The sequence below is a fragment of the Drosophila arizonae genome, chromosome 5 (genome assembly GCF_054131065.1).
Source record: "Drosophila arizonae isolate 15081-1271.41 chromosome 5, UAZ_ARI_1.0, whole genome shotgun sequence".
Lineage (NCBI taxonomy): Eukaryota > Metazoa > Arthropoda > Insecta > Diptera > Drosophilidae > Drosophila > Drosophila arizonae.
Window position 1 is genome coordinate 9,167,316 of NC_142925.1, and position 25,427 is coordinate 9,192,742.

Sequence of the window (25,427 nt, forward strand, 5' to 3'; positions counted from 1 at the left end):
GGCTTGTGCATGCTGATAAGGCATATAAAGAACACTTGAATATTTTAGGGTCAGCCATGCTGTCTGCTGCCACTTATTCATATTTTTGCTAGCCGAGCCTGGCTATATATACACAGATGTACATATATACACATTTGTATAGGGGGCAATATGAATGCAAAACATGAGCATTGCTGTAGAGGCAACCGCATGAAGTGCATAAATAATGAATATGTTTATTAATATATGTGCATAGCACGGCTAAGGAATGCCAGTTAGCGCCGGCTTTAAGCCGGAAATGCGCTGGCTACGCGGCATATGAGTAATATAACAGTTAAACCGAGTAAGTGCCGAAAATGTATAACAGTTATAACAGCGAGTGCTTGCACTTAAGCTAATGGCAATATTTGCGGGCCAACACAAACACACACACACACACACACACACACACACACACACACAGAGGCAAAGTTCAAAACACTTAAGTGCCAAATAAACTACAACAACAACAATAATAATAACAATCGAGCATTTGTTGTGGGCGTCATTTCGTATGTGTGGCGGCAATTGCAAAGGTTTTTTATGTTTATGTAAATTAGTTGCAATAAATAAAGATTTTTACAGACTGTAGAAATTAAGTAGCATTTGTGTGAGTGAGTGTGTGTGTGTGCGTGTGTGTGTGGCTGTGGCAATGTTCTTGCTTGCTTGCTGTTGATGAAGTGCACAACTTTTGGCACACAGACACACACACCCTCACACACACACAGACATGCCCATCAAATGCAGCTGAGCACAAGGACACTTGGCACTTGCTACCTGACTGCGCCGTTTCCACTTGAAAGTATGTCTGTTTGTGGCCCCGCACAATGATAACCACAGAATGCCAACTGGCAACTGGCAACTGCCAACTGGCAATTGCTAACTGGCAACTGCCACAAAAATGCCAACGTCAATTGTAACATTTTAATTAACCAAATTGTGCGTTGCTTTCTTCATTCCTTCATTCCTTTCAACAAAGAAGCACAAAAGCTTGCCCAACATAACGAGCGCGAAATGCAAACTCAATTAAAAGTCGCTTAGACGCTCAAATTGCTGCCGCCTGTTGAGGATATAAACAAACACACAAACACACAAACACACACACACACTCTATTTTTGAAGGCGCTTTAATTAACTGCGGACGGGCGAGCATAATTTCCAGTTGCCGCATTATCAAAAGTGAGTTACATTACCCACTCGACCCGCTGCCAGCCAAAAATTATGTTTAAGGTCAGCCGTGTGGCTGGGCCGCCAAATTGACGGCCGCAAAATGTTGCCACAAAGCCAGCACAACAACAACAACAACAGCAACAGCAGCGGAAGGCTAAATAATTAGCCAAGTTACACAAAACACAATTTACAATATTTCATTTGGTTTTCCTTAAAGCACATAATTCCAGCTTCAAATTCAACACGAAATTTTAGTTAGTCTAAGAAAAAGTTGATGCTTAAATTAATAATTAGTTAAAGAAGCTTAAGGAATGTTCATTTATTCACATTTTTAGATATTTATATTATACATTTTTGTAAATTGTTTTCATTTAGCTATGGTTTTATTAAATTATTTTTTATTTTATTTATTTATTTTTTTTTTATATATTTTTTTTTATTAAAGCCATACGAGGTATTCAAATAACCCTTTTGTAGCTCGTAAAAAATTATTATTTGATATTTTAATAAATTAATATATATTTTTAAATATTTTTTTTTAACTATTTCTTAAAAAGGTTGTTTTTATTTTTATTTTTTTATTTTTAAACAATTTTATTTTATTTTATTTGGTTTCTTATTGACAAGTTAGAAGTTGGTAAAGCGAAATAAAAACTCTCTGTCTGGAACATGCCGAGAAAACTAAATAATTTCCTGTTTACTAGATGCGAGCTGTGAAAGTTTGAGTTTGTCATTTCTTATGAAATTAATATATATATATATATATATATTTTTTTTTTGCTATAAAACAGTCATACCCTGATAGCATTATATGAGAAAATATACATAAGTATATAAATATACAGTTCTACTTCAAGAGAGGCAAAGCCTTTGCTTATATGTAGTTGTGTCATTCCATTGAAATGTCAATTTAATTTTCATTAATTTTGCGTTTGTGTTTGTAAGGGAAAATTTAAATTTAATAATAAAACTGTAGATATTAATAATAATTGTATTAAGAATTATTATTGAGCTCATATGTCGAACTATAAAAGGCAAGATAATTAAGATCCTGAAATAGATTTATTTTGACAAAAATGATTTAATAGCTCATAGCAGACTGTCAAAATGGATTTCGGTGGAATTTCCAGGATTTAATGAATAACTAAGCAACTTATTACAGTTATTTCTTATTAATGAAGCTCGAGTGTAGGTAACTCTCAGCGCTCTGGTATATGCTGCTGTGATTTATGGCACGTTGCGGCAAATCCATTTTAATTATGCTCGACTCGCACATTTATTTCAGTTTGAGTAGCTGGCATTAAAGCTTGAACTTTGTGCGCCCAAGTTGGCGACTCATTTGGGGAATTCTCTTTAATCTAGAGGCCACAAAATGAATTCCATCGACATGGTTTCACGCTCCAATGCCACGGAAAATGTGCCTGGGCCGCCAGGCACAGGATGTGGCAGTCGCCCGCTCGACTGCTCGACTGCTCGACGGCTCGACTGTCTGGCTAGGCGGGCTGGCCGGTCGGACGGACGGCCGCCTGACAGTCCCCAGGGCGTGTCTTGTGTTATAGCTAATTAAATATTTTCGCTCTGACCAAAGGCATGTCACTGCTGTCGAGAGATTAGTGAAGAAAGTTCTTCCCGTTAAGTTGCTGTCGTCAACTGACGAAGTTGCTGCTGCTGCTGCTGCTGCTGCTCCTGACAACTTCAAGCACTGCCCGTTAACGTTTAAAAAACAATTTCCGCCAAAACAAAATGGAATTGGCTGTCAATCAACTTGACTATATTTAGTTACTATGTATAAAGTTATACATGTAAATTGATGGACGAAGCGTGTCCAGCTATGTCTCCTGCTCAATAGCCAACGCCCTTGAGAATTAGCATAGACATAGAAAAACCATAGGCAAAAAATCTCTTTAAGACTGTTTAGACTTTTTCTTTAACAACTCTCACTTCACTTCCTTATACAGGGTATATCATCAGTATTATCATCTATTCTCTTACACTCCATGTTGGCTGTTGGCTGTTGGCTTTCATGCATACCAATTATTTTGATAGCCCGTCTATAAATACTCTTTAAACGTTCAAGTTGCCAACTCATGAGCTCCGCCTTCAGTCGAGCTGCCTGCCCGCCAAGCATTTTGCGCACAATTGCGGCGTTTCCATAGAATTCAGCCAAGATTGCTTTCTATTCGCCACACAGCGAAAGGAAGAAATCAATCAATATAAAGTAGCAAAACATTTGACATCAGATCAATCGCAGACTTAATTGATTGCATGTGCCAGTCAGCTGACAATAACAACAGCAGCAGGAGCAGGAGCAGCGGCAGCAGGAGCAGCAGCAGCAGGAGCAGCAGCAACAACACCAATTATTGCTATGGCAGCAAACATCAATAAAAACATGAGCCACAACTAGCGAAGCATTGCCAACAGCAACAGCGACAGCAACTTAAACTAGAACATTTAGAGCAACAATAGCAGCAGCATATGTGACAACAACAACAACAACAACAACAACTGGAGCATCTCGGATAGCATAGGTATACATTTATAGAATTATCGAAAGGAGCTACTTCAATGACAATAGCAATGAGCACAAAGGAAATCAAATCTGAGCAGCAGCAGCATCCGTTGTATTAAGAGCACTGCAACAACAATAGCTACAGCAGCAGCAATGGCCATCTGTAGCTGCCGCAGCAATATCCTCAGTAGCTGCAAGTGAAACATTAACTAAAATAGCACCACCAGCAACAAAGCAGCTATTATCAGCTACTCTTATGAGTAGCGTCGGTAACTGTCGCAGTTTATGCTGTTGCAACAACAGTAGAGCAGTGAGGAATCCCCAACATGAATAGCATCAGTAACAACTCTATTCGTAGCAGCAACACAAGAATTTATTGCTCTATATAAGGCAGCTATAACAACAGCAGATAGCAATTACAGCAACATCAGCAACATCAGCAACATCAGCAACATCAGCAACAGCAGCAACATCAGCAATATCAGCAACATCAGCAATATCAGTAACATCAGCAATATCAGCAGCATCAGCAACATAAGCAGCATCAGCAATATCAGTAGCACTAGCAACATAAGCAACATCAGCAATAACAGCAACATCAGCATTATCAGCAACATCAGCAATATCAACAACATCAGCAATATCAGCAGCATCAGCAATATCGGCAACATAAGCAATATCAGCAACATCAGCAATAACAGCAACATCAGCAATATCAGCAACATCAGCAACATCAATAACATCAGCAATATCAGCAGCATCAGCAATATCAGCAACATCACTAACATCAGCAACATCAGCAATATCAGCAACATCACCAATATCAGCAATATCAGCAGCATCAGCAATATCAGCAACATCACTAACATCAGCAACATCAGCAATATCAGCAACATCAGCAATATCAGCAACATCACTAATATCAGCAACATCAGCAATATCAGCAACATAAGCAATATCAGCAACATCAGCAATAACAGCAACATCAGCAATATCAGCAACATCAGCAATATCAGTAACATCAGCAATATCAGCAGCATCAGCAACATAAGCAGCATCAGCAATATCAGTAGCACTAGCAACATAAGCAACATCAGCGATATCAGCAACATCAGTAATATCAGCAACATAAGCAATATCAGCAACATCAGCAATAACAGCAACATCAGCAATATCAGCAACATCAGCAATATCAGTAACATCAGCAATATCAGCAGCATCAGCAACATAAGCAGCATCAGCAATATCAGTAGCACTAGCAACATAAGCAACATCAGCAATATCAGCAACATCACCAATATCAGCAATATCAGCAACATCAGCAATATCAGCAACATAAGCAATATCAGCAGCATCAGCAATATCAGCAACATCAGCAATATCAGCAACATCAATAACTACAACAACTATAGTAACTACAGCAACATCAACGATAACAGTCTAACAGCAACAGCAAAAGCAACAGCAACATTGAATACAAAGCACCCAATAATAGCAGCAACAATAGTTTCTATAACAATAGAAGCATAAGCATTAACTAATAATTGCCACAGTCACAGCAGCAACCAGTAAACAACCAGTCAATATCAGCAGCAGCAGCACCAGCAACAACAGTAGCAGCAGCAGCAGTAGCAGCAATATCAGCAGCAGCAGTAGTGGGATTATTAAACAAAACTTTAACACATAAGCTGCAGCTATGCAGAGAGCAAACATTGAAATAATCAACAGCTGTGTATAATCTTAGCAGCAGCAACAAAGGCTGCAACCTGTGCCAGCCGCAGCAACATGGACAATAGCAACAGCTTACAGTTAAGCTCATTTCAAACTGTAAAATTTAGTTATTGCCAATCAAAGGGTTGAATGCGTTAACTACCTCAATAAGTAGACGCCGTGTTTATGTAGTTAAATTTTGCAGGTAGTTGGGTAGTTAAAATGTCGCATAATTGCAAGTGCTTGAGTGCCAAAATCTAATAAGCCAACGTCGAGTGTTGTTGTGGCTAACGGGATATCACGAACAGGCAACGCACTCAAGTAAGCTTAGCTGCTCAAACACGTTTCAAGCAGCAAAGTGAAGTGTAAAAGTAGCTGCTGTAAGAGTGTGTGTGTGTGTGTGTGTGTCAATAAAGCAACAGAAGATGACACTTTAATGCAACGCGGTGCTCTATTTCAACTTCAGCTTTAACATATGACACTCGCTGGCGCATTGGCTATATATTCATATTTTGCAGCAGCTGCGGCGACATTTGCATCACCAGCAGCAAAAGCAACGGCAGCAACGGCAGCAACAGCAACAGCTGCTGCCGTGCGTAGCGTAATGTAAAGGCAGAAACAACTCTGTGGGGAGAAATGGCTGCCAGCAGAATTTTTAGCATACTTTTGTGCGTGCTGCAGAAAGTTTTCTTCCTTCCTTCTATTTTGTTTTTCGTTTTTTTTTTTTTTTTGTTGCCGTTGAACGCAAGCGTGCGGAAAACTGTTGCAACCTGTTTGAACCACTAATTGGGCCATTAATAATGCGGCCTGTTGCTGATATTTCATGGGGCAACAAGTCATTCGGCGTGTACCTACAAAACTTTGCGGCCAAAAATATTATTTAAGGCATGGTTCCAGCTTCATTGTGGTTGGGCGCTTGCCATCTGATATCTATGGGGACGGCTGGGTAGATCAAAGTTCGAGCTTTGTGTTGTGTATTGAAAACTTGGCTTCTTTAGCTGGTAGTTAAAAAAAAAATACACACACATGAAACAGAGAGCCAGGGGAGAGAGAGAGAGAGAGTTGACCACATTGGGCTGCGCTTGTGGTTGCTTTTGATAAAGTTTAGTGTATTTGGTTTTGCTGGCCATTTAATTGGGTTTTTGGCTTTAGCACAAAGCTCAACAAAAACTCAAGTGCCATCGAGCACTTTGGAGTTTATTCAGTGTGCCCGAGTGCAAGTTGCAAGTGCCGCATGAACTTGCAGTTTTATGGGCGGCCAGCTAAATGGAGAGCACAGGCGCAGGCTTGTCCCTTGGCGAAAGGTCAACTGCAGAGCATAAAAAACTTTAAGGCTGTTTGCCACATTATTAGAAAGGATGAAAACGAGAAACGAAAACTTTGCTGGGCAAACTTAATTTAAGAGCATCAAAAGGATACAAATGCTGCCTCGCAATTTCCGGTCTGAGATTCGTTTTATTTCAGCCTTTTACCTTATTATTTCTGTCTCCGGCCACCTTTAACACTTTTTTTTTTTTTTTTTTTTTTTTTGCTTTTGGGGCAACAAGTGTTGACACACAATGGCGCCTGTTGTCGGTTTGAGTTTGACACTTGTTGAAAACTTTTGGCCCAAACTGAGCTGACAACTTGGCCGGCGCCTGGCCAAAAGTTCTTTTCGCCCGGTGAGTCCTGCGTCCTGAGTCCTGCTACTAATTCAATGAGAACTCTGTCAGAAGCTGACAGCTTGTCCAGCCAGCTGCTAATGGCAGTAATGCAATTTCAATTACTATTTAATATCATTTACGTCACCTCTCTCTCCCCCCCCCCCCCCCCCCCCCCACCCCCTCTCTCTCTCCTTCTCTCTTTCTCTTTTTTTTTTTGGTAGCGCTGGCAATTATATATCACATCAAAGGCTTGTTTTGCTGCCAGGCCAAAGCAAACAGAACAACGAGCGCGGGCCATACATATTTAATTGTGCCTGCCCTCAAATATTGGCAAGCCCTCAGCAGCCGAGAGCAGTTAACAATGCCAAGCACCAAGCACCAAGCACGGAGCGCCAAGCCATTGTTGTCGTCTAGCTTTTGGCCATTAGCCTGCCGTGTGGCAGGTGTGGTAAGTGCTGCCATTGACAGCACCAGCAGCTGGTGGCCTTTTCTTCTTTATTCTTTTATCTGTTGCTGTTGTTGTTGTTGTTGTTGCCGCATTAGCCGTAGTGTCATTTTAATTGCAACACATTTGTCAGCATGCTACAAGGCGAATGCGTGATTTACGGCTCTGTCGCTCTTGACTTGATTGGCATACTCGTCTCTAATGGCCAGAGCTCCCCGCCCATCGCCCCCTCGCTCGTAAAGTCATTCAAGTTGGTCAACTCAGTCAGTCAGTCATTCATTTAACATTTAAGACAAATACACAAAACAAATCAAGTTTCGTTTGCTTCTGTCGTAATCTGTCAGAAATCTTTGGCAATGCGCTGAAAAGTATGCTACACAAAGGCGAACGTCTGCTGGCTGTGTGGGAGGGCGTGTCGCTTAATGTGATTGATTATAGCTAGATCATGGCCGGGTCACTCCGCTGTAATTGAGCATAGCATAGATCGAGCTGCCTGTCAAAAATATAATTGAGCAGCAGCGCAGCGACGCTCACTTCGATTTGGCACACTTTCGCTCGCTTTGCTGTTGCCAGGGCTGCGCTGGATTTCATTTGTGCCTCTTGCTCTCTCATTTCCAATTACGTCTAATATACCCTGCGCCCACTGAAACTGGGGAATTTTGGATATTATCGCGTGGCTGACAGCCGTTTAAGGCATGAAGAGTGCCTATTCGAGCAGGGGTAAAAGCAGTGCTAGTTGGTTTATTGCTTTTCGAGAACTTTTCCCATTTCGGTTAATTGTGTTGTTAAGATGCCTAATTTGAATGGGAATAACTTAACACTTAATAATAAAAGAAAATACAAATTATAATTAATTTAATAAAATTGTAAGAACAAAAATAAAAATAATATTTCCGTGAAAATAAATAATATAAAAAAAAATTATATTATAAAAATTAAAAAAAAAAAAACAAAAATAAAAATACAATTTTCATGAAAATAAAAGCAGACGTTTACCGTAAAAAAAATACAATAAAACTAAAAAATAAAATAAAAATAAAGTAAAAATTAAATTTCCCTGAAAAAAAAGCCTTACTAATATTTTAAAAAATTAATTCAATCTAAAAAATGTTTAATAATAAAATAAATTAAAAATAATTTAAAGTCGGAAGACTAATAAAAAAAAGTAAAAGAATATACTTGATTTAAAAAAATGTATAAAATAAAAATAAAAACACAAATTTCTATGAAAATAATTTAATGGCTTATTCATCTCTAGCCGGATTAAGCAGACTTCATGAATAAGTCAGGTAATCAGAGCCTCCAGCAAATTATGTTTAAGCAGCAAAATTCAACATTTACAAGTCTATAGTCTATATAGAAATACTTCTCTGTGGCACTACGGCGCGTTTTATTTCGAAATTCAAATTTTTCTGAATTCAGTTCTGCGAAAATGGATTGGAGCTGACTGGTTTATGAGGATTAATATGGGATTTAGTTCTGCCCACAAATGCAGAGCTCAAATACGCGGAAGGACTGACAGCTCAGCCAAAGCAGCTCCCATCTAATCTGACTAACCAATAAAAACAGGCGAGGGCGGAAAGAATAATATGCCCTGCATAGCAGGAGAAGCTGATGAGCTTGTAATGTAAGCAGAATAGAATTTAATAAATGGGTTGTACAGTCTAGGAAAAGAACTCACCCACTCATTAAGGCTTAAAGCAGAAGGCACTATAGAGTATAAAATAATAAGCTGTTACATCATTCGTTCCAATAAATTTGGGATAATTTGATATTATCTTCTTAAATACTATGTCAATGCCATAAAATGCAACAAATAAATAAATTGCACCAGATTAGATCTAAGATAATTAAACTTATGATTCATTTAGTTAAATTTCATATTTTGTATGCCAACTAAATGCAACTGCACTTCCTGGGGTATTTGCTAGTCGAGCATTGTCAACTTTAGGTCACACTTCAATTTCACATTTTGGACACCAACTAAATGCAACTGCAATTCAAGGGTATTTGCTAGTCGGGCATTGCCAGCTTCACACTTTCTCGACTCAAATGAAATGAAATGTCTTATGCATGAGAAATTTAAGCTGCTGACAACAGTTAAATGCAATGTATTATACACTCATAACAAGTCGGCAACAGTCAAGCATATCAGCTTTTGATTTTTCTGCCAAGCAGCAGGAGAAGCAGCAGCAACATCTGAATATTAAGAGCTACAAGTATTGTTGAGCTGTTGGCTGGCATAATGAAGCTGCTGCTGCTGCTGCTGGCCTTGCTGGCACTCGCTGCCGACGGCTGGGGCTCGCAATTGTATCGCGTGCCATTGAGCCGGTTCGCGTCGGTGCGGCATCGTTTTCAGCAGTTCGGGATACGCATGGATCGGCTGCGGCTCAGGTACGGCATCTGGGCGAACGAGCAGGAGGCGCGCAGTGTGCCGCTGAGCAACTACCTGGACGCACAGTACTTTGGCCCCATTAGCATTGGCACGCCCCAGCAGACGTTCAACGTCATCTTTGACACGGGCTCGGCGAACCTGTGGGTGCCCTCGGAGTCGTGCCAGCAGAAGCTCGCCTGCCAGATACACAGTCGCTTCAATGCCAAAAAGTCGAGCAGCTATAGGTCAAATGGCAAACGCTTCGATATACAATACGGGTCGGGCAGTCTGGCCGGCTATCTGTCCCACGACACGGTGCGCGTCGCCGGGCTGGAGATACCGAATCAGACGTTTGCCGAGGCCACGGATATGCCCGGCCCCATCTTTCTGGCAGCCAAATTCGATGGCATCTTTGGGCTGGGCTATCGCGGCATCTCCATACAGAATATCAAGCCGCCCTTCTATGCCATCATGGAGCAGAATCTGCTGAAGCGGCCCGTCTTCTCCGTCTATCTCAATCGCGAGCTGGGCAGCAACCAGGGCGGCTATCTCTTCTTCGGCGGATCCAGCTCGCGCTACTATCGCGGCAACTTCACCTACGTGCCCGTCACGCATCGCGCCTACTGGCAGGTCAAGCTGGAGACGGCGCGCATCGGCAAGCTGCAGCTGTGCCTGAACGGCTGCCAGGTCATCATCGACACGGGCACCTCCTTCCTGGCCGTTCCCTACGAGCAGGCGATACTCATCAACGAGTCAATAGGCGGCACGCCCGCTGCCTATGGCCAGTTCTCGGTACCCTGCGACCAGGTGCCCCACTTGCCCACACTGACCTTCACCCTGGGCAATCGTCGCTTCCAGCTGAAGGGCGAGGACTATGTGTTCCATGATATCTTCCCGGACCGCACGGTCTGCGCCTCGGCATTCATTGCCGTCGATTTGCCCTCGCCCAGCGGACCACTTTGGATATTGGGCGATGTATTTCTGGGCAAATATTATACGGAGTTTGACATGGGCAATCATCGCATTGGCTTCGCTGATGCCATCACTTGAATTGGCCTTAAGTGCTTTAGTTTTCTTCTGTTTTTTATGTGTGTGCGTTTTGTCTTCTTCATCTTCTTTTTCTTGTTAAATGGCTGCCATGACAGCGAAAAGTCTGCACAGTTGACGCAAATTTAAGGGAACATCAGAAAACGGCATTTTATTATTTTATTACCTGCTCGAAGCGGCAGGCGGGGGAGGGAGACCCAGGCAGGCACAGAGACAGGCGCCAGATACAGGCCCGGCCTAGGCCCAGGCCCAGGCCCAGGCTCCATCCGGACCAATCGTATTACGTATACGCCACGTTGCCGTCAAATGTCCGCCAAGCTGCGTGGGCGGAAGCTAATCAAAACTCGCTCCCAGCAATCCCAGCAAGTAAAGCCCGTGACAAAAAAATAAAAAAAAAAAGAGAGCGGCGAAGTTGCCTTGCGGAGTTGTACAGCTGTAATTGATTTGCCCAGAAATAAACAATGTCCTTCACCGCAGATCCACATCCTGGAGCCCAGACGCAGCTGCTTAAAAACTGAAATGAATAGCTTTAAGTTAACAACTGACGCGCTGCGTATTTGAATTTAAATTTGGCAAGCGCTACACCAGTCTCTCGGCACCCCTTGCCGCCACACCCTCTTCCGCGCGAGTCCTGCCTGCACCCTAAGCATCCATTAGCTTTCACGTTTTAGGGTTCGACGAGTTTTTTTTTCTTTTCAGCGAGTTTTACGACCGCACATAGAACGTTTCGCATTTCTGAGTGAAAGGCGAGTTGACGTTTTTATTTTTTATGCTCGAAATCTCACGCTTATATAAACACAACAGCATAGATGTTATTTTATGCAACGGCATAGGGTAACCGTTAGTCGCACAGCTCTCATTTCTTCCATTTTTTTTTTTTTTTTTTTTTGTGTATTTGGTTTTTTATACTTAAATTTTTTAGCATGGGCTCTGTTTGGCTTTCTGTGGCTTACAAGACCTTTATTGATATTTGCCTCTTGGCGAGCTGCTTTTGAGGCCTTTTTAAAGCCTTCCACTCATCGTTCCGCCCGGCATAGTTGTGGCTTTAAGATTGTTGATTTTGATTGCTGTACGTTTAACCTTTTCTTTTCATAATTTCAATGCAAAGGAAAACAGGGAATTGTGGATTCCTTTTTGGGCCCTAATGAGTGGTCAATATACGAGCGCAAGCCCAATGTTGACTTTTTTGCTTGCTATGCTAAGCATGCTGTCGATTTTCTATTTGCTTGCAAGTCTCCTTTACTTGGAACCCGAAAGTTACCTCACATAAAATCCATTGGCAAAATACTTGGGACTCAAAGTGGTTTTTATCGCCAGACGCTTTTCCTGCTAAATGCTAAGCCCTTTATTTTTGTTTTTCTGTATTTTTTTTTGCTGTCCACCAGTTACCAATACAACAGCAGCAAGAACTCTAAGCTACTTTGGCATTGTGCAATACGAATGGCAGCGTTTAAAGCGCAAAATATTTCACAGCATTTTTTCTGTGGCTGTTCTGGCCAGTTCTTGCAGCATTTGCGCAAACGGAGCGCTGGGGATTTGCGCAACCAACAACAACAAGCTGGAATTCAAGTGAAAATCAGTTATGTAAAATAAAGCAAACCACTGCCAGTTCAGTGAGTCTCCGCCCCAAAAAAATGGCTAAGCACGTGTCTAAATCGTAGTGCGAGGCAAAGCAATTGGTCGAAAATAAACTGTAGCATACTTTTAAGCGCAGCGTAAAATGATTGTCCAAAAATAAACTGTAGCATACTTACGCGCGCAATATTAAATGGTACAACTATAAAATCGTATTGTACGTATTTTTAATAAAAAGCACTCGTGTCGACACTTGTCTGGTAATTCAAGCGCCAAACGGTCAAATTGAATCAAGTGTGCATGGGTTTGTAATATGTGAAACAGTTTGTCACATATTTTGGGCGGCCCGAAAAGGCCATCAAAAAACTGTAAACCGTAAACTGTAAACACCCACATAATCACCATGACAGCCAGTCAGCCAGCCAGTCAGGCAGTCAGCAAAAGTAAGTAAGTAATTGGCTGAGGCAGCTTACAGTCCACACACATACAAACACACACACACACACACACACACAGAGCCACAGAGCCACACAGCCAGCTCATTTGTTTTAACAATAGTGGCTGGGCAACAGGATAACGCGATAAGCATCACAAAGCTAAATGGCAAAGAGCCTGTGACTGCCGCTGACAGGCTCACCAGCAGCAGCAGAAGCAGCAGCAGCAGAATTAAATCATTCGATAAGATTATGCAAACATTGTCATCGCCAGTGGCATTGTCCTGCCAGCCTGCCTGGACCCAACATTTCTATGTAAATTTATTTGCTTGCTGTTTTTATTAAATTTTTGTTGGTCGTCGGCGGCAAAGCAAAGCCCAAAGCTAATGACACTCAAAAATTGGGCTAATGAGTCAATAAGGCGATTTGCCGACTGGCAAAAAATTTCAATGAGCTGTGGCCAGGGACCGCACGCAATGAGAATAGAGAGAGAGAGAGAGAGAGAAAAGAGAGAGGGAGACAGGAGGAGTAGGCTATGCCTAAGTTATTATGCCACTTAATTACTTTAATATGGCATTTATGTGAAATGCCTTGCTTAGCCACAACAATCGCTCTGTACCGCTCCCTCTCTCTCTCTATCTGTCTCGTTTCTAGCTTGTCTGCTGTTTTGATAGGCAGCTTGGCCTGGCAGGCAGCTAGCCAGGTAGCATTGCCATGTGGACACCTGTCTGCGTTGTAAATGTCAATTAGTTTTTGAGCCCATAGCAATTAAACTTATATATGTGTGCACAGCTGCTGCACACACGCACAAATACACACGCAGAGTTTGAATACTCTGTCAATCATTGCAATTGAAGTCTGCAGCAATGCTGGCAATTAGTTTAAGTGCAAGTGCTTTAAGGTATAACAACTTGAGCTGCCTGTAAAAAAATTGTACATCATTTATCAAAAATCCTTTTGTGTGTCTGCAGCTAAAACACATTAATCTAAGCCGCCTGGCGAGTGGCGCTCGAGCAGTTTGGCATTTCGAATGGCGCTCGGCTGCCGTATTCGTGGTGGCTAACCATGCTGCTGTTGCTCAATATATTTGGTCGTAGGTATGGCCTGTCTTGGCTTTCTTACTCGAAAGATTACGTGTCTTAACTTAAGTCTTAGCATCTGTCCTTAAGACACACCCACACAGAGAGACCTGTGGGTTGGTCTGTTTCCAATAATGTTGCAACAACTTCAACTGTCAGCATGCCTCATTTTTTAAGCGACAAACGTGCCGATGACAACGCTCTATCGATCAGCAGCTCCTTGGACTTTATGTTGTGCTTAAAGCCATATATTACGCATACGCAGCGTATGGCAGGTGCTGCTTGAACGTTGGCTTGTTGATTGCATTGCAGCAATTAGAACACTTCATGGATAGTCACTGGGGCACAGTTCAATTTTTGTGCGCATGTGTGTGTGTGTGTGTGTGTGTTTGTTTGACATTGGCATTGAGCCTTTTGTAAGCTGTCAAAGCAGCTGGCGTGCAGCTCGTTTCGCACGCCTGTGACATGCATACTAATTAAGCAGTTTGCCAAGGCTTTAAAATTTCAAAAACAGACACAAGCCCACACACACACACACACGCGCGTACGCACGCACGCACATGCACGCATACTCACACGCATCGCAGCTTAAAATGGCTTTTCGAAAATGCTGCATAATGAAGCTAATCAGGCGCGTTGTACGTTTACGAGCTTAGCGCTAAATAAAACTGAAATTTCAATGGGAATTTGAATTGGAGTCGCGAGTTTTAAAATATGCGAATTTACGAATATCTCGCACTTGAAAAACTGAACTGCTAGCTGCAATGTGGAGCCTAATTAGGGCACTGGCGCTGCAGAGCTAGTGACTGGCAGGATAGTCTGGATTGGAGTGGCATGTGGCATTTGGCATGTGGCATGCAGCGTCAAGCGCAGGGCGCCAGCAAAGCAAATCCCCATAAAATATTTAACACCTTGACAGCACTTCAGTGTATGAGTGTATGAGTATCTCTGTGTGTGTGTATGTGTGTGTTAGTGTGTGCTTGACAGTCAACAGTAAAATAGAAAAAAAAATGTAACTTTGTTGGCGCCCCATTGTCAAAAAGCGCAAAGTCATTTTTAGTTGTTTACGGCCAGACCCAGTGGGACCCACAGTGAGACCCAAACCTCAGCTGCCAGGCTGCGATTTCAGTCTAAAATGCTAAAACTAGCGTCGCCCCTAAAAAGAAGATAAACGAGTTTTAGTTCTCTTCACAGGTTCCCAAAAAGTTGCTGGCAAAAGTGCAGCTAATTGAATTGCAATTTCATGGAAAGCTCTTTAACCTGTCAGGTAAATAGACGAAAGCAGGCATGTTTCAGCTAGTTGCGTGTTTTTTATGAGTGACAGTGATTATATAATTTAGTTGGCCTTAAGTGCCAAATCATGCTCCAACTGTGTTAATTGAGTTGCCACAAACAACTCAAGAAGCATTTAAATTGAATGAAATCTGTTGGAAATATAAAAGGAAATTTTTTTATTTAATGTCTATTATATATTTAAAAAGAAATTAGAATGGAAATCTGAGGGAGCTGGTAAGCCCCAAAAAATCAATTTAACTTTGATAAAGTTGCGCAAGTTTGAAAGTGAGGGAGATGCGCAGAAGCTGTATAAGTACAAAAAGTTTCAAGGGATAAACATTTCAATTGCATTTTCATTCCATTTCACAATAATTAATATTAATATACATTTGTAAGAGTTCTAGGCTCTTCTTCGTAAGTAAGTTCTCCTTTATATAATTTAGATGTATAAGATAATGTATTGCAGGCCCATAATGAAGGCAGATCTAGAAGGCAGATATATATATAAATTAAACATAAATCAAATATAAAATATATATTAATATTTATATTAATTAAGAAGTATTTATTTTATATATTGTAATTTCATTTACTAAGCTTCACATTACATAGACTAATTTTCAATAATTAAAGCGCTTTCTGTCAAATAAAATATGACTGATTACACATGTTTTTAGACGAATGAAGCGCAAAAAAAGAATTACAATTTAAATGCATTAAAATTAAAGTTAAAGTTAGTCTAAAGGCAAATAGTTGCATTTCAGCTCGCTTGAATCTGGCTTAACATTGCAGTTCAGCTCGTAGCAGTCCCATTAACAGCGATTGTTAATGAGCGCTGTTAACTATGTAAGTTATTGTTAACATAACAGAGATTAGGATCAGGCAACTGCGCTGCTACAAGAGACAGAGTTAACATACATGCAACGAGGCAATTTTAACAGTGTCAAGAACTGTACTTTATTTTATATTTTTCTTATTGAATACTGCTCAATTCCTTTCAAATACAGGAATAGCTGTTGCCTTTTAAAAAGCTTTCATGCTTTATTGCTGCCACATCAAGCTGTCAGAGTGGAGCAAAGGAAGCGCGCATAATTGAACGGTTTCACGCAGAGCAAGCGCTTGCTTAACCGGGCCAATTTTAATGGCTTAACTATTGAACATTTATTGGATTTTTGTTTTTGTTTTCTTTTTGGCTTTTTTTTTTTTTTTGGCGAGTGACTCGAGTGTTCCAGCAGCAGCCATTCATATGGGAGTGACAGTTGGAGCAGCAACTGCTGCGGTCACAATTTGATTTATGCGCTCTGCACTTTTGATAAAGTGTTTGGCATTGACGTTGACTTCCGTTGCAGCTGCGGCTGCTCTCAGTCAGAAGATGGCCAACAGCAACTGGCATACGATATGGGCGATGGCAGTTGTTGCCGTTGCTGTTGCCGTTGCCTTTGTTGGGGCACCTCTCATAAAAGTTGCGGATGACATTCGAATGTGCATGTGGTCTTCCGAGTGGCTTTTGCCGTTTCGAGTTGACTTTCTTTCCTCTCTCCTCCCTCTCTCACCTCTCTCTCTCTCTCTCTCTCTCTCTCTCCGCTGCTCTGTCCATCTGCTTACTTAGCATTAGAATTATGCACTGTGTGTATATAGAAAGTTTGCGCTTTTCATCCTCTACCTGTCTCGAGTGTGCTCCAGCGAGTTGGAATAGGAAATGGACGCCCTAAGCCTGTCCGCTAGGCTTTTCAACTTGTATATTTTTCCTCTGGTTTCTCTTATTTTTTCTCCATACTGATTATTCGGATAAAGTAGCAAAAGCTTGTGCCTTAAGCATTTCATTGTGTTACTTCAAGGGCAGCAACAAAGGAAAAGTTCAAAAGTTCCTACAAAAGCAGACAAAATATTTCTGAATTTACGTGTAACTTAAATTTAAGCTTATCTTATTTAGCTTTAAGGCTAATTGATGTTTATGAAAGGAAAACCTGTAAAGAAGAAGCTGAGAACAGCATAAATTATTTATTTATATATAAGTACAATATAATTGTAAATAATATAATTTAAATTTAAAATTAAAATTATTATAATTAATACATATATATTTACTAAAAAATATTTTCCTTTCAGTTGTCAAAAGTATTTTTATTAATAAAATTAAAGTAATCTACAATACATGACAATTTCATATATTATATATTATATTATTTATCTGGCTGTCAATGCGGGCATGTGTTATAAATTTCAAGTCTCTAGCATCTTATGTAATGGCATTTCTCTTACTGCCACGCCATTTGTGGGCGTAACAAAACAATCAATAAATTTGTAGCACAGACAATACCATCAATACCAAATATATGTTTCAAATTTCAAAGCTCTAATTGTACATGCGGACAGTCGGACAGAGGAATGGACAACAAGATGGACATTCCATAATAGGCATTTGTGGAAAAGTAGGAAAACATGATATCTAACTACATTTCACAATAAAAGTTAAAGTGCAAGACAATATTTTTCTAATTTATATATATTTAATTTTTGTACACTCTTACCTCATGTCATATGTATGTCCAGGATATCTGCAAGCCCAGCTTGTCTTGCAATAGCTGATAATAATTTATTTCCGTCCTGCTCTGTAAATAATAAAATTGAATTATACATTTCCAAATATATTCACATATTTTGTCACAAATCCCAATTGCATTTGCGTGCTAAGCTGATTAAAGTGAAAAAAGTGTCAAAGTATTTAAATAAATGAAATGCGCTAAAATATTTCGTTGATTTATATATGCATATGCATGATATATGCATTTGTATTTGTGCATACTATTTCGCGCATTGCTAACGAGATTTCCACAACGTAGTTTCCTGGCCTCGCTTCCACTGCACGGGCTGCAATTAAATCCATCAATTGCCCGTTACAACTGATGCGAACAAATCGACAAAGTTGCAGCTTCCGTGAGGCATAAAAAATTCTATGGAAATATTGCACAGCTTTGGCCAGAGGCAATACGCGCAGACAGTGGGCAGAGAGTTGGTTATAAATGCTGACAGCAGCCGCCGAGCTCTGTGCAACTTTGATGGAGAATGGCGCCAGTTTCAGCGCCCAAAAGACGTGCGGAGCAGGCGGACAATGTGTTCAATGTGTTCAATGTGTTCAATGCCCAAAACGCTCTCAGCACACGAAAATTTGTTTGCTTAACTGCATGACTGGCTTGAATTGGCTGGGTCTTGGGGTCGGAATCGGAATAGGAATCGGAATTGGAATCGGAATCAGTGCTTGGTTATTTTGAGGGTCTCGCTCTTTGGGATTCCAGCACTGAGAGCAAAGCAGAGCAAAACAGAACAAAGCAAAACAACTCTTCCTTCCTGCTGCTGCTGCTGCTGCTCCTGCTGAGGCTCCTCTTGGCTATTCCCATGCTGGTTGCTGGCTGCTGGCTGCTAGCTGCTGGTTGGCTAGACCCTGCAACTTTTAATTTGGAAAATTTGTAACAAAACTTTGCGTGTCCCTATACCCTGTAGACGGCATTGGCATGGAGTTTGATGGAGCTGACATGTGTGATGTTCATGCTAATTATAAATATTTATATAAATATGCTAGTTCTAATAACGCAACTTCAATTAACTAAATTTCCAAGAACTAGTTCCATTGCATACAAAAGAAATAGTTCCAAATGGAACAAGTTTGTAAATGGATTCGTTTTCAAATCAACTCATTTACAACGACATGCACAAGTTCACAAATAAACTTCTTAGTAAATGAACTAGTTCCGAAATGAACATGTTGATGAATCAATAATATTCCCAGCTCCTTTACAATTAACTTATTTAACTAAAGAAAACTCGGGTAGTTGTAAATATTTTTTTTCCCCGATTTTTTAGCCTAGACTAAAATCCATATATTTAAAAATTTTAAGAGATATTTTTCTAGTTCATCAACGTCAAATTGTAATACTATATAAATTATTTGCTCCTGCTTTTCGCTTTTCCCTGACAATATTTACTTGCTTGTAATTGTATTTGTTGCTGCTGTTGTTGTTGTTGTTGTTGTCGCCCCATTGTTGCTGCTGCTGCTGCTGCTGTTGCTCTGACACCCAACTCGAGTGCAGCAACAAATGTTAAACAATTTGTGCAACATTTTCAGTGTTAAATATGCGCAGCTATTTAGCATGTTTGTCTCATTGCAACAATTGTGCAAAACTCGCAAAACTTTGCGCAAAATGTGAAGTGCCAAGCGCTGAACAAACGAATTGTTAAATTGCAGCAACTGTAAGAGTTACTGAGGCACTCCAATGTGCCAGTAGTCCCCGGAGAACTCGCCTGATCAGCATCTGATTAGCCCAACCGTCGCGCTGTCCAGCAAGCCGATAATAATAAGAAATGGCACTCACACATATGCCACCAATCGAGTTGCAAATCCCAGCTGAGCGAATCCTGAAGCTGAACTTCAAAAGGAGCTCAGCAAATTGGAATGTTTGATGCGTAAATCCATCGAGAGTTTTACTTAGACGAGAGTTTTACAGAGACATGAATTGCTGATTTGAATAAAATTTATATGCATCAATTGATATTTTTATGCGGCAGCTTAAAGCTGGCATTTAGCTAAGAGCTGAGAGCTGAGTTCTGAAAGCTGCCAGCTGAAAGCTGAAAACTGACAGCTTGGCTGCTGTCTGTGGCGACAGCTGTAAAATATTTGAGGCAATCAGCTCAGCATTTGGCGCACAATGGAGTGTTTGCCGCGCAATTTCCGCTCAAATGTGGCAACAATTGAAATGTTTCAGCTGGCAGCAGCAGGAGCAGCAGCAGCAGCAGCAGCAGCAGCAGCAGCAGCAGGAGCAGCAGCAACAGCAGCAGCAGCAGCAGCAGCAGTAGCAGCAGCAGCAGCAGCAGCAGCAGGAGCAGCAGCAGCAGCAGCAGCAGGAGGAGCAGCAGCAGCACCAGCAGCAGCAGCAGGAGGAGGAGCAGCAGCTCACCTAGACCCGGCCGGCTCACATGGCGTATACTTTGTTTATGTCTAAGCCAGCCCCAGGCATCGAATAGAACTGTAGTCTGCGCCGCATAGCGCATAAATCTTAGGCTAAGCCCCGCCCATGCTCCATAAATAGCATATATGTATGTGTGCTTGTGGCGCCCTGGTTATCCCCTGTTCATTCCCCATTTAATGGGCGTAACAAATTTATTTCGAATTATAGGCACAAGAAACGCCAGGAGAGCGTCTCACGAATTTTGCGTAAACAGCACAAAAATAGACAACGTAAACACTTGAAATTGAATTTTAATAACGGGCAAAACAAATCAAATGAAATATTTAATGGGACATTAATACGCAGCAAAGTCGTTTCTAATTAGTGCCAAGCAACAGTAGCACGGCTCAAGGGGCATGAGGCATGGGGCATGGGGCACATGCCACGTGGCAAGGGGCGGCCACAAATTTGATATTTTCAGATGGCGCTACCGAATTTGAATAGATATTAAATTTTTGCTTTGGCCTTCATTTGAAATGCAAATCAGTTGCAAACGCAATCGTTTCGCTTTGGCAATCAATGCGAACAGGTTGTCTGCCAGAGGAGGTAATTCAACCAGCTGGCAGGGGCGTGGCGAATGCCTTTCCATTTTTTCTTATCTACGGTGTTACATGCTTAAGTCAGGTAACTTGGGGCGTAGCCCATCATTATCCATTAGGCCATATGCTAACAATCAATAACATAAATATATACATACATACGTATATGTATATGTATATGTATATATGTGTATATTTGTAATTATCTCATAAATTCATTTGAATTCTGAGTTGAGTCTTAATCAATTTTCAATTAAAGTTAGGGCGAAGCAAGTTTTAGTGTGTGAATGAATAAGGGGGAAAAACTTGCAATTTTGCTGCAGCGCGTATGAGCAATATTGAACAGACGTATGGCTGCAGTATATTTTCTAATAAAACAGCAAGTTTACAATACTCTAGAGGCAGGGGGAGTATTTCCAGAGAGTGTTGTAATACGTAACATATGGAGAAAGTTGGGGATATATATATAGAGGGAGAGAGTGAGAGAGGGAGAGAGAGACGGCAGCAACTGCAGCCGTCTACATATTTTATTTAACAACTGCTGGTAAGGGCATTCCATAGTCATCTAATCAGAGTTTGTTGTTCTTTCTACTTTTTTGTTGCCTCGTCTTACTTGATAAACATAATGTGCTATATACAATGCAGCTGCATACACAATGGACTGCCGACAAGAAATTGACTTTATGCTGAAAGGCAACAGCAGGAGCAGCAGCAGGAGAAAGAGCAAGAGCAGGAGCAGGAGCAGGAGCAGCAGTTGGCAAGACAAAGACGCAGTTGAAGTTTCGTACGGTGCTTATAACATTGTTGCAGTTATTAAGGGCCCAGCCATGCATATCAAATAACAAATATGGTATTAAAGAATGTCTCTGTCCGTGTGTGTGTGTGTGTGTGTGTGTGTGCAGACAAGCAGCATTAATTAACTACAAAGGCAGCAAACAATAGCAACAAATTAACAGTCAGGCGAAAAGGTGGGGCCACAGCCACCACGCCCACAATCAGAGTCAGCAGATGAGAGTGCAAAATGTTGTTAGCTGTATGCAGATGACAGGACGAAGATGATGAAGAGCACCAGTTGAAGGTTCTCAGCAATAACAAAAATACAATGCATACATAATTTTGGAATGCAAGACATGTGCAGCACATAAGAGACGGTTTCTAAGCATTTGTGCAACTCAATGCCGTCTGTCTGTCTGCCTGTCTGTCTCTCTGTCTGTTTGCTTGTCTAATTTACTTCAACAGCACTTAAGAATATGGCATATGGCATATACGCATTAGAGAGACTTCACTTGAATGTTAGGAATTCAACAGTTGCATATTTGGTAGCCACTCGCACTCGCATTCGCTCATGTAATATTTATAAATTGAGAGGAGCAACAGTTGTAGCTGAAAGTTTCGAAAGCTCTTGCGGTATAGAGATGGAAACGTGTTCTATGCTTGTCTGTTTGTTGTCAATGGGCAAAAACATGATTCAACACTTAGGATTCGCTATAAATGAAACTAAAGCTGAGGAGAAGAACAAACATAATTTCTAATATCTAGCAGTGACCTTAGCAAAAACACAGAATAAACATTTAAATATAATAAAATGCTACAATTGTGGTTATTTTCTCAGACCTCGAACCTGACAACTTAACACAAAAGCTTAAAATAGAAAGGTCGCTATAAACCAATTGTGAAATGCCAGACGGTCAGATTGCCATTCGTTTTTGTTAAATTTTAATAAAGGTTCGCCAAGAGGACCTTTTCGGCTTGCTTTCTTTATAGACACAATTTGTAGACAAACATTATTTGCGGCTGATAGCGGCGCTCGCTCACTAATCAGTTTCATGCCATCAGGGCTCGGCATTGCCATTGAGAATGGATGCTGGTTGGCTCGTTCGGCTGCCTTTGCATAAGTGCTAGCATAGCTCACAACTGGTTAGAGATAAGCCAGCCTAGCAGAAGGATGACGAACGAGTGGTCTCGATGGCAATGTCTGCTGTTGATAGAATCGAGAAGTCTTAGAGCCAAAAAGGCTGCTCACACTCTGTAGGTTTGAAAGGCTGCTCAGTCTCTGTAGGTTTGAAATTCTTATCGTTGATTGCAACCTGATCGACTTGATTAGGGTCTGCCCTACAATTGCTTACAATTATAAATATTAATTTAAATTGACTGTCTGAAGGCCTTTGTTTCTTTAGCTTCAAACTTTGTTATATAAAAAAAAAAAAAAAAAAAAAAAAAATCAAATAGAAGAAGAAAATTTATAATATAATTTATACTGTATTGCTGTGAAGATTTTTCTTGCTATATAAATTAAATTACATATTTAAGTCACGAATAAAATTTATATAATTTTCTTTTCTTTTGTATAATAAATAATTTTATTTGAAACTAAATAAAAATTAAATATAAATTTTTTTTATGAATTTTTTAGTCAATATATAAAATGTATTTTAAAGCCTAATTAATTTTTTTTTTTTAATATATATAAAAATATAAAAAATATTCTAAGAAAAATTCCTTTGATTAAATTCTGCAATTTGCTTTGATTCGCTCAAACTGTGCTAAGGGTATTTTGCTAAAAAGAATACGATTCGACGCCTGAATCTCATTTAGCGGAACATAGAGCACGCGTCCAGCTCTAATTTAACAAACGAGTCGAACAATAAAGGGCAAACGGGAATTGTTCCTTTGAAGCGCAGTCGAGGACATTACAGAGGCACTCAGAGTGCATTTAACCAGCCGTTGCTGCTGTTGCTGTTGCTGTTGCAGCTGCTGCTGCTGTAGCTGTGGCTGTTGCTTTGCTCTGTTTTTATATTTTGTTGTTCATTCAATTTAATAAAATGCAGCTGAGTTTGTGCGCTGCAGCCCAGCGAGGGAACGTGCTAAAGCTTAAATTTGCAACCAGAAATTCATTTAATAACTGCTGTGGCTGCAGCAACAGCAACAGCAACAGCAACAGCAACGGCAGCAGCAACAGCAACAGCAACGGCAACACACCCTGTAATTTATGCATGCCTGACAGTTTGCACATTACTCTGACATCCTGGCGTGCCCCTTTAGCTATACAAATATACATATATACATATGTATATGTATAGTATATATAGATGTTATAAACAGTATGTTGGAAGCCAAAGGCAAATCCTGTCGAGAGCCGGAACCAAGCAGATCGGACAGTTTGATTTGCATTTGTAATTTGGATATATTGAGGGCAACAGCTTGACGTTGCTTTAAGTGCGCTCCAGTAACCAGGCCAGGCCAGGCGAGGCCAGACGAGGTGAGGCCAGCTCAACTTAAAGACCTGTCAAACTAAACTGGCCGGGCCAACAACAACAATGGCTCTGAGCCGCAGCCACTCAAAACGTGTGCGAGCATTTAGGCGCTCGGGCATATCCATTAGTTATCTAAGCATAACTTGTGAGCGTTCTGGCCAAACATTTATCTTCATTTTGTGCCAAAGCACAAGAACAAAAGGCCAGCTCAAGTCTTTTTTTTTTTTTTGTTTTTTGTTTTTGGCAGGAGGCATGTCCCTAGAAACTGTAACTGAAATGGAAACTGTGTGTGATTATCTCATGCACACTGATTGCCTTGTTTAGCAAACCGAACTCTCCCTCTCTCTTGCCTTGGCAATAATTTTGCTCCATTTAAAAGTTAACTAAAGCCAAACATCTATAACAATAACCACCGTAGAGGCCAGGTTGATTACCTTTCGGCTGGCATTGTGCCCTCTGTGTGTGTTTGTGCTTGTGTTTGTTTATCAACGAGCAAACACTTGACAACTCAACTGCTGTTACGACTGCTGCTACAGCTACTGTTCTGACACTCTGCGTTGGGCGAGGGGAGAGGGGGAGGGGGCAATGACAACAATGTCAACGAGTCGACTTCGAGACCATTTTCCAAATTAACCTGCCTTGTTTTAGCCCGCTGTCTGCAAATTCAACGCGTTAGTTTAAGCGACTTGCGTGCTTAATAGCTATCTACATATGCCGCTCCCACACAAACACCGTCTGTTTCCATATGTATTCGTACATGTTTAAGTGTGCGTGTGTGTGTGTGAGTAGGCGTTTTTATGGGCCTATCCACACACGGCTGTGTCACGTTCACAGACACAACATCCGCTGTGACTGGCATGCCAAAAATACAAAACATAATCAAATAGTAACAAACTAGAATGGCTTAGTGGAAAGCTGTGGCCCAGCTCAGTCGGCGAATACCCTATAAAAATAAATGAAACGGAAGCAAATAAACGAAATTAAAATATTGAAGCTGCCAAAGCAAAGTATCTTTCCTAATTACTATTTATTTAAATGTTTGGAACGAGAAGAACATACAGATACCCTATAAATAGTTTTTGGTATAAGCCTAATAAAAGTGAATAGCATTTAAAGGAAATGGCTGAATAAGAAAGCATGTTTAGTATTTATCAAGTATTTTCAAATGTTTAAATGGAAAATTATTTAATTACTATTATCATTAATTTAATTTTTAATATATAAAAGAAATAGTTAATATGAAAGTTAATTCAAAGAAAATGCTTTAAAAAGTATTTTTAGTATTTATTTAGTACTTTCAAATGTACTCTATATATGAGAGGAAAGTCTATGTGTCGGTACGTTATAAAACT

At 40.6% G+C, this 25,427-nt stretch overlaps 1 protein-coding gene and 1 long non-coding RNA gene across 2 annotated transcripts in view; one reads left to right on the forward strand and one right to left on the reverse strand.

Moving 5' to 3' along the window:
• LOC149268464 (uncharacterized) overlaps positions 1 to 25,427 on the reverse strand; it is a 73,511-nt gene that overhangs the window by 14,098 nt on the left and 33,986 nt on the right. The window lies entirely within an intron of this gene.
• Positions 9,603 to 11,045, forward strand: LOC108615105 (lysosomal aspartic protease). The gene has a single exon (XM_018009347.2). It carries the CDS (start codon positions 9,741 to 9,743, stop codon positions 10,917 to 10,919), a length of 1,179 nt encoding a protein of 392 aa, XP_017864836.1. The 5' UTR covers positions 9,603 to 9,740; the 3' UTR covers positions 10,920 to 11,045.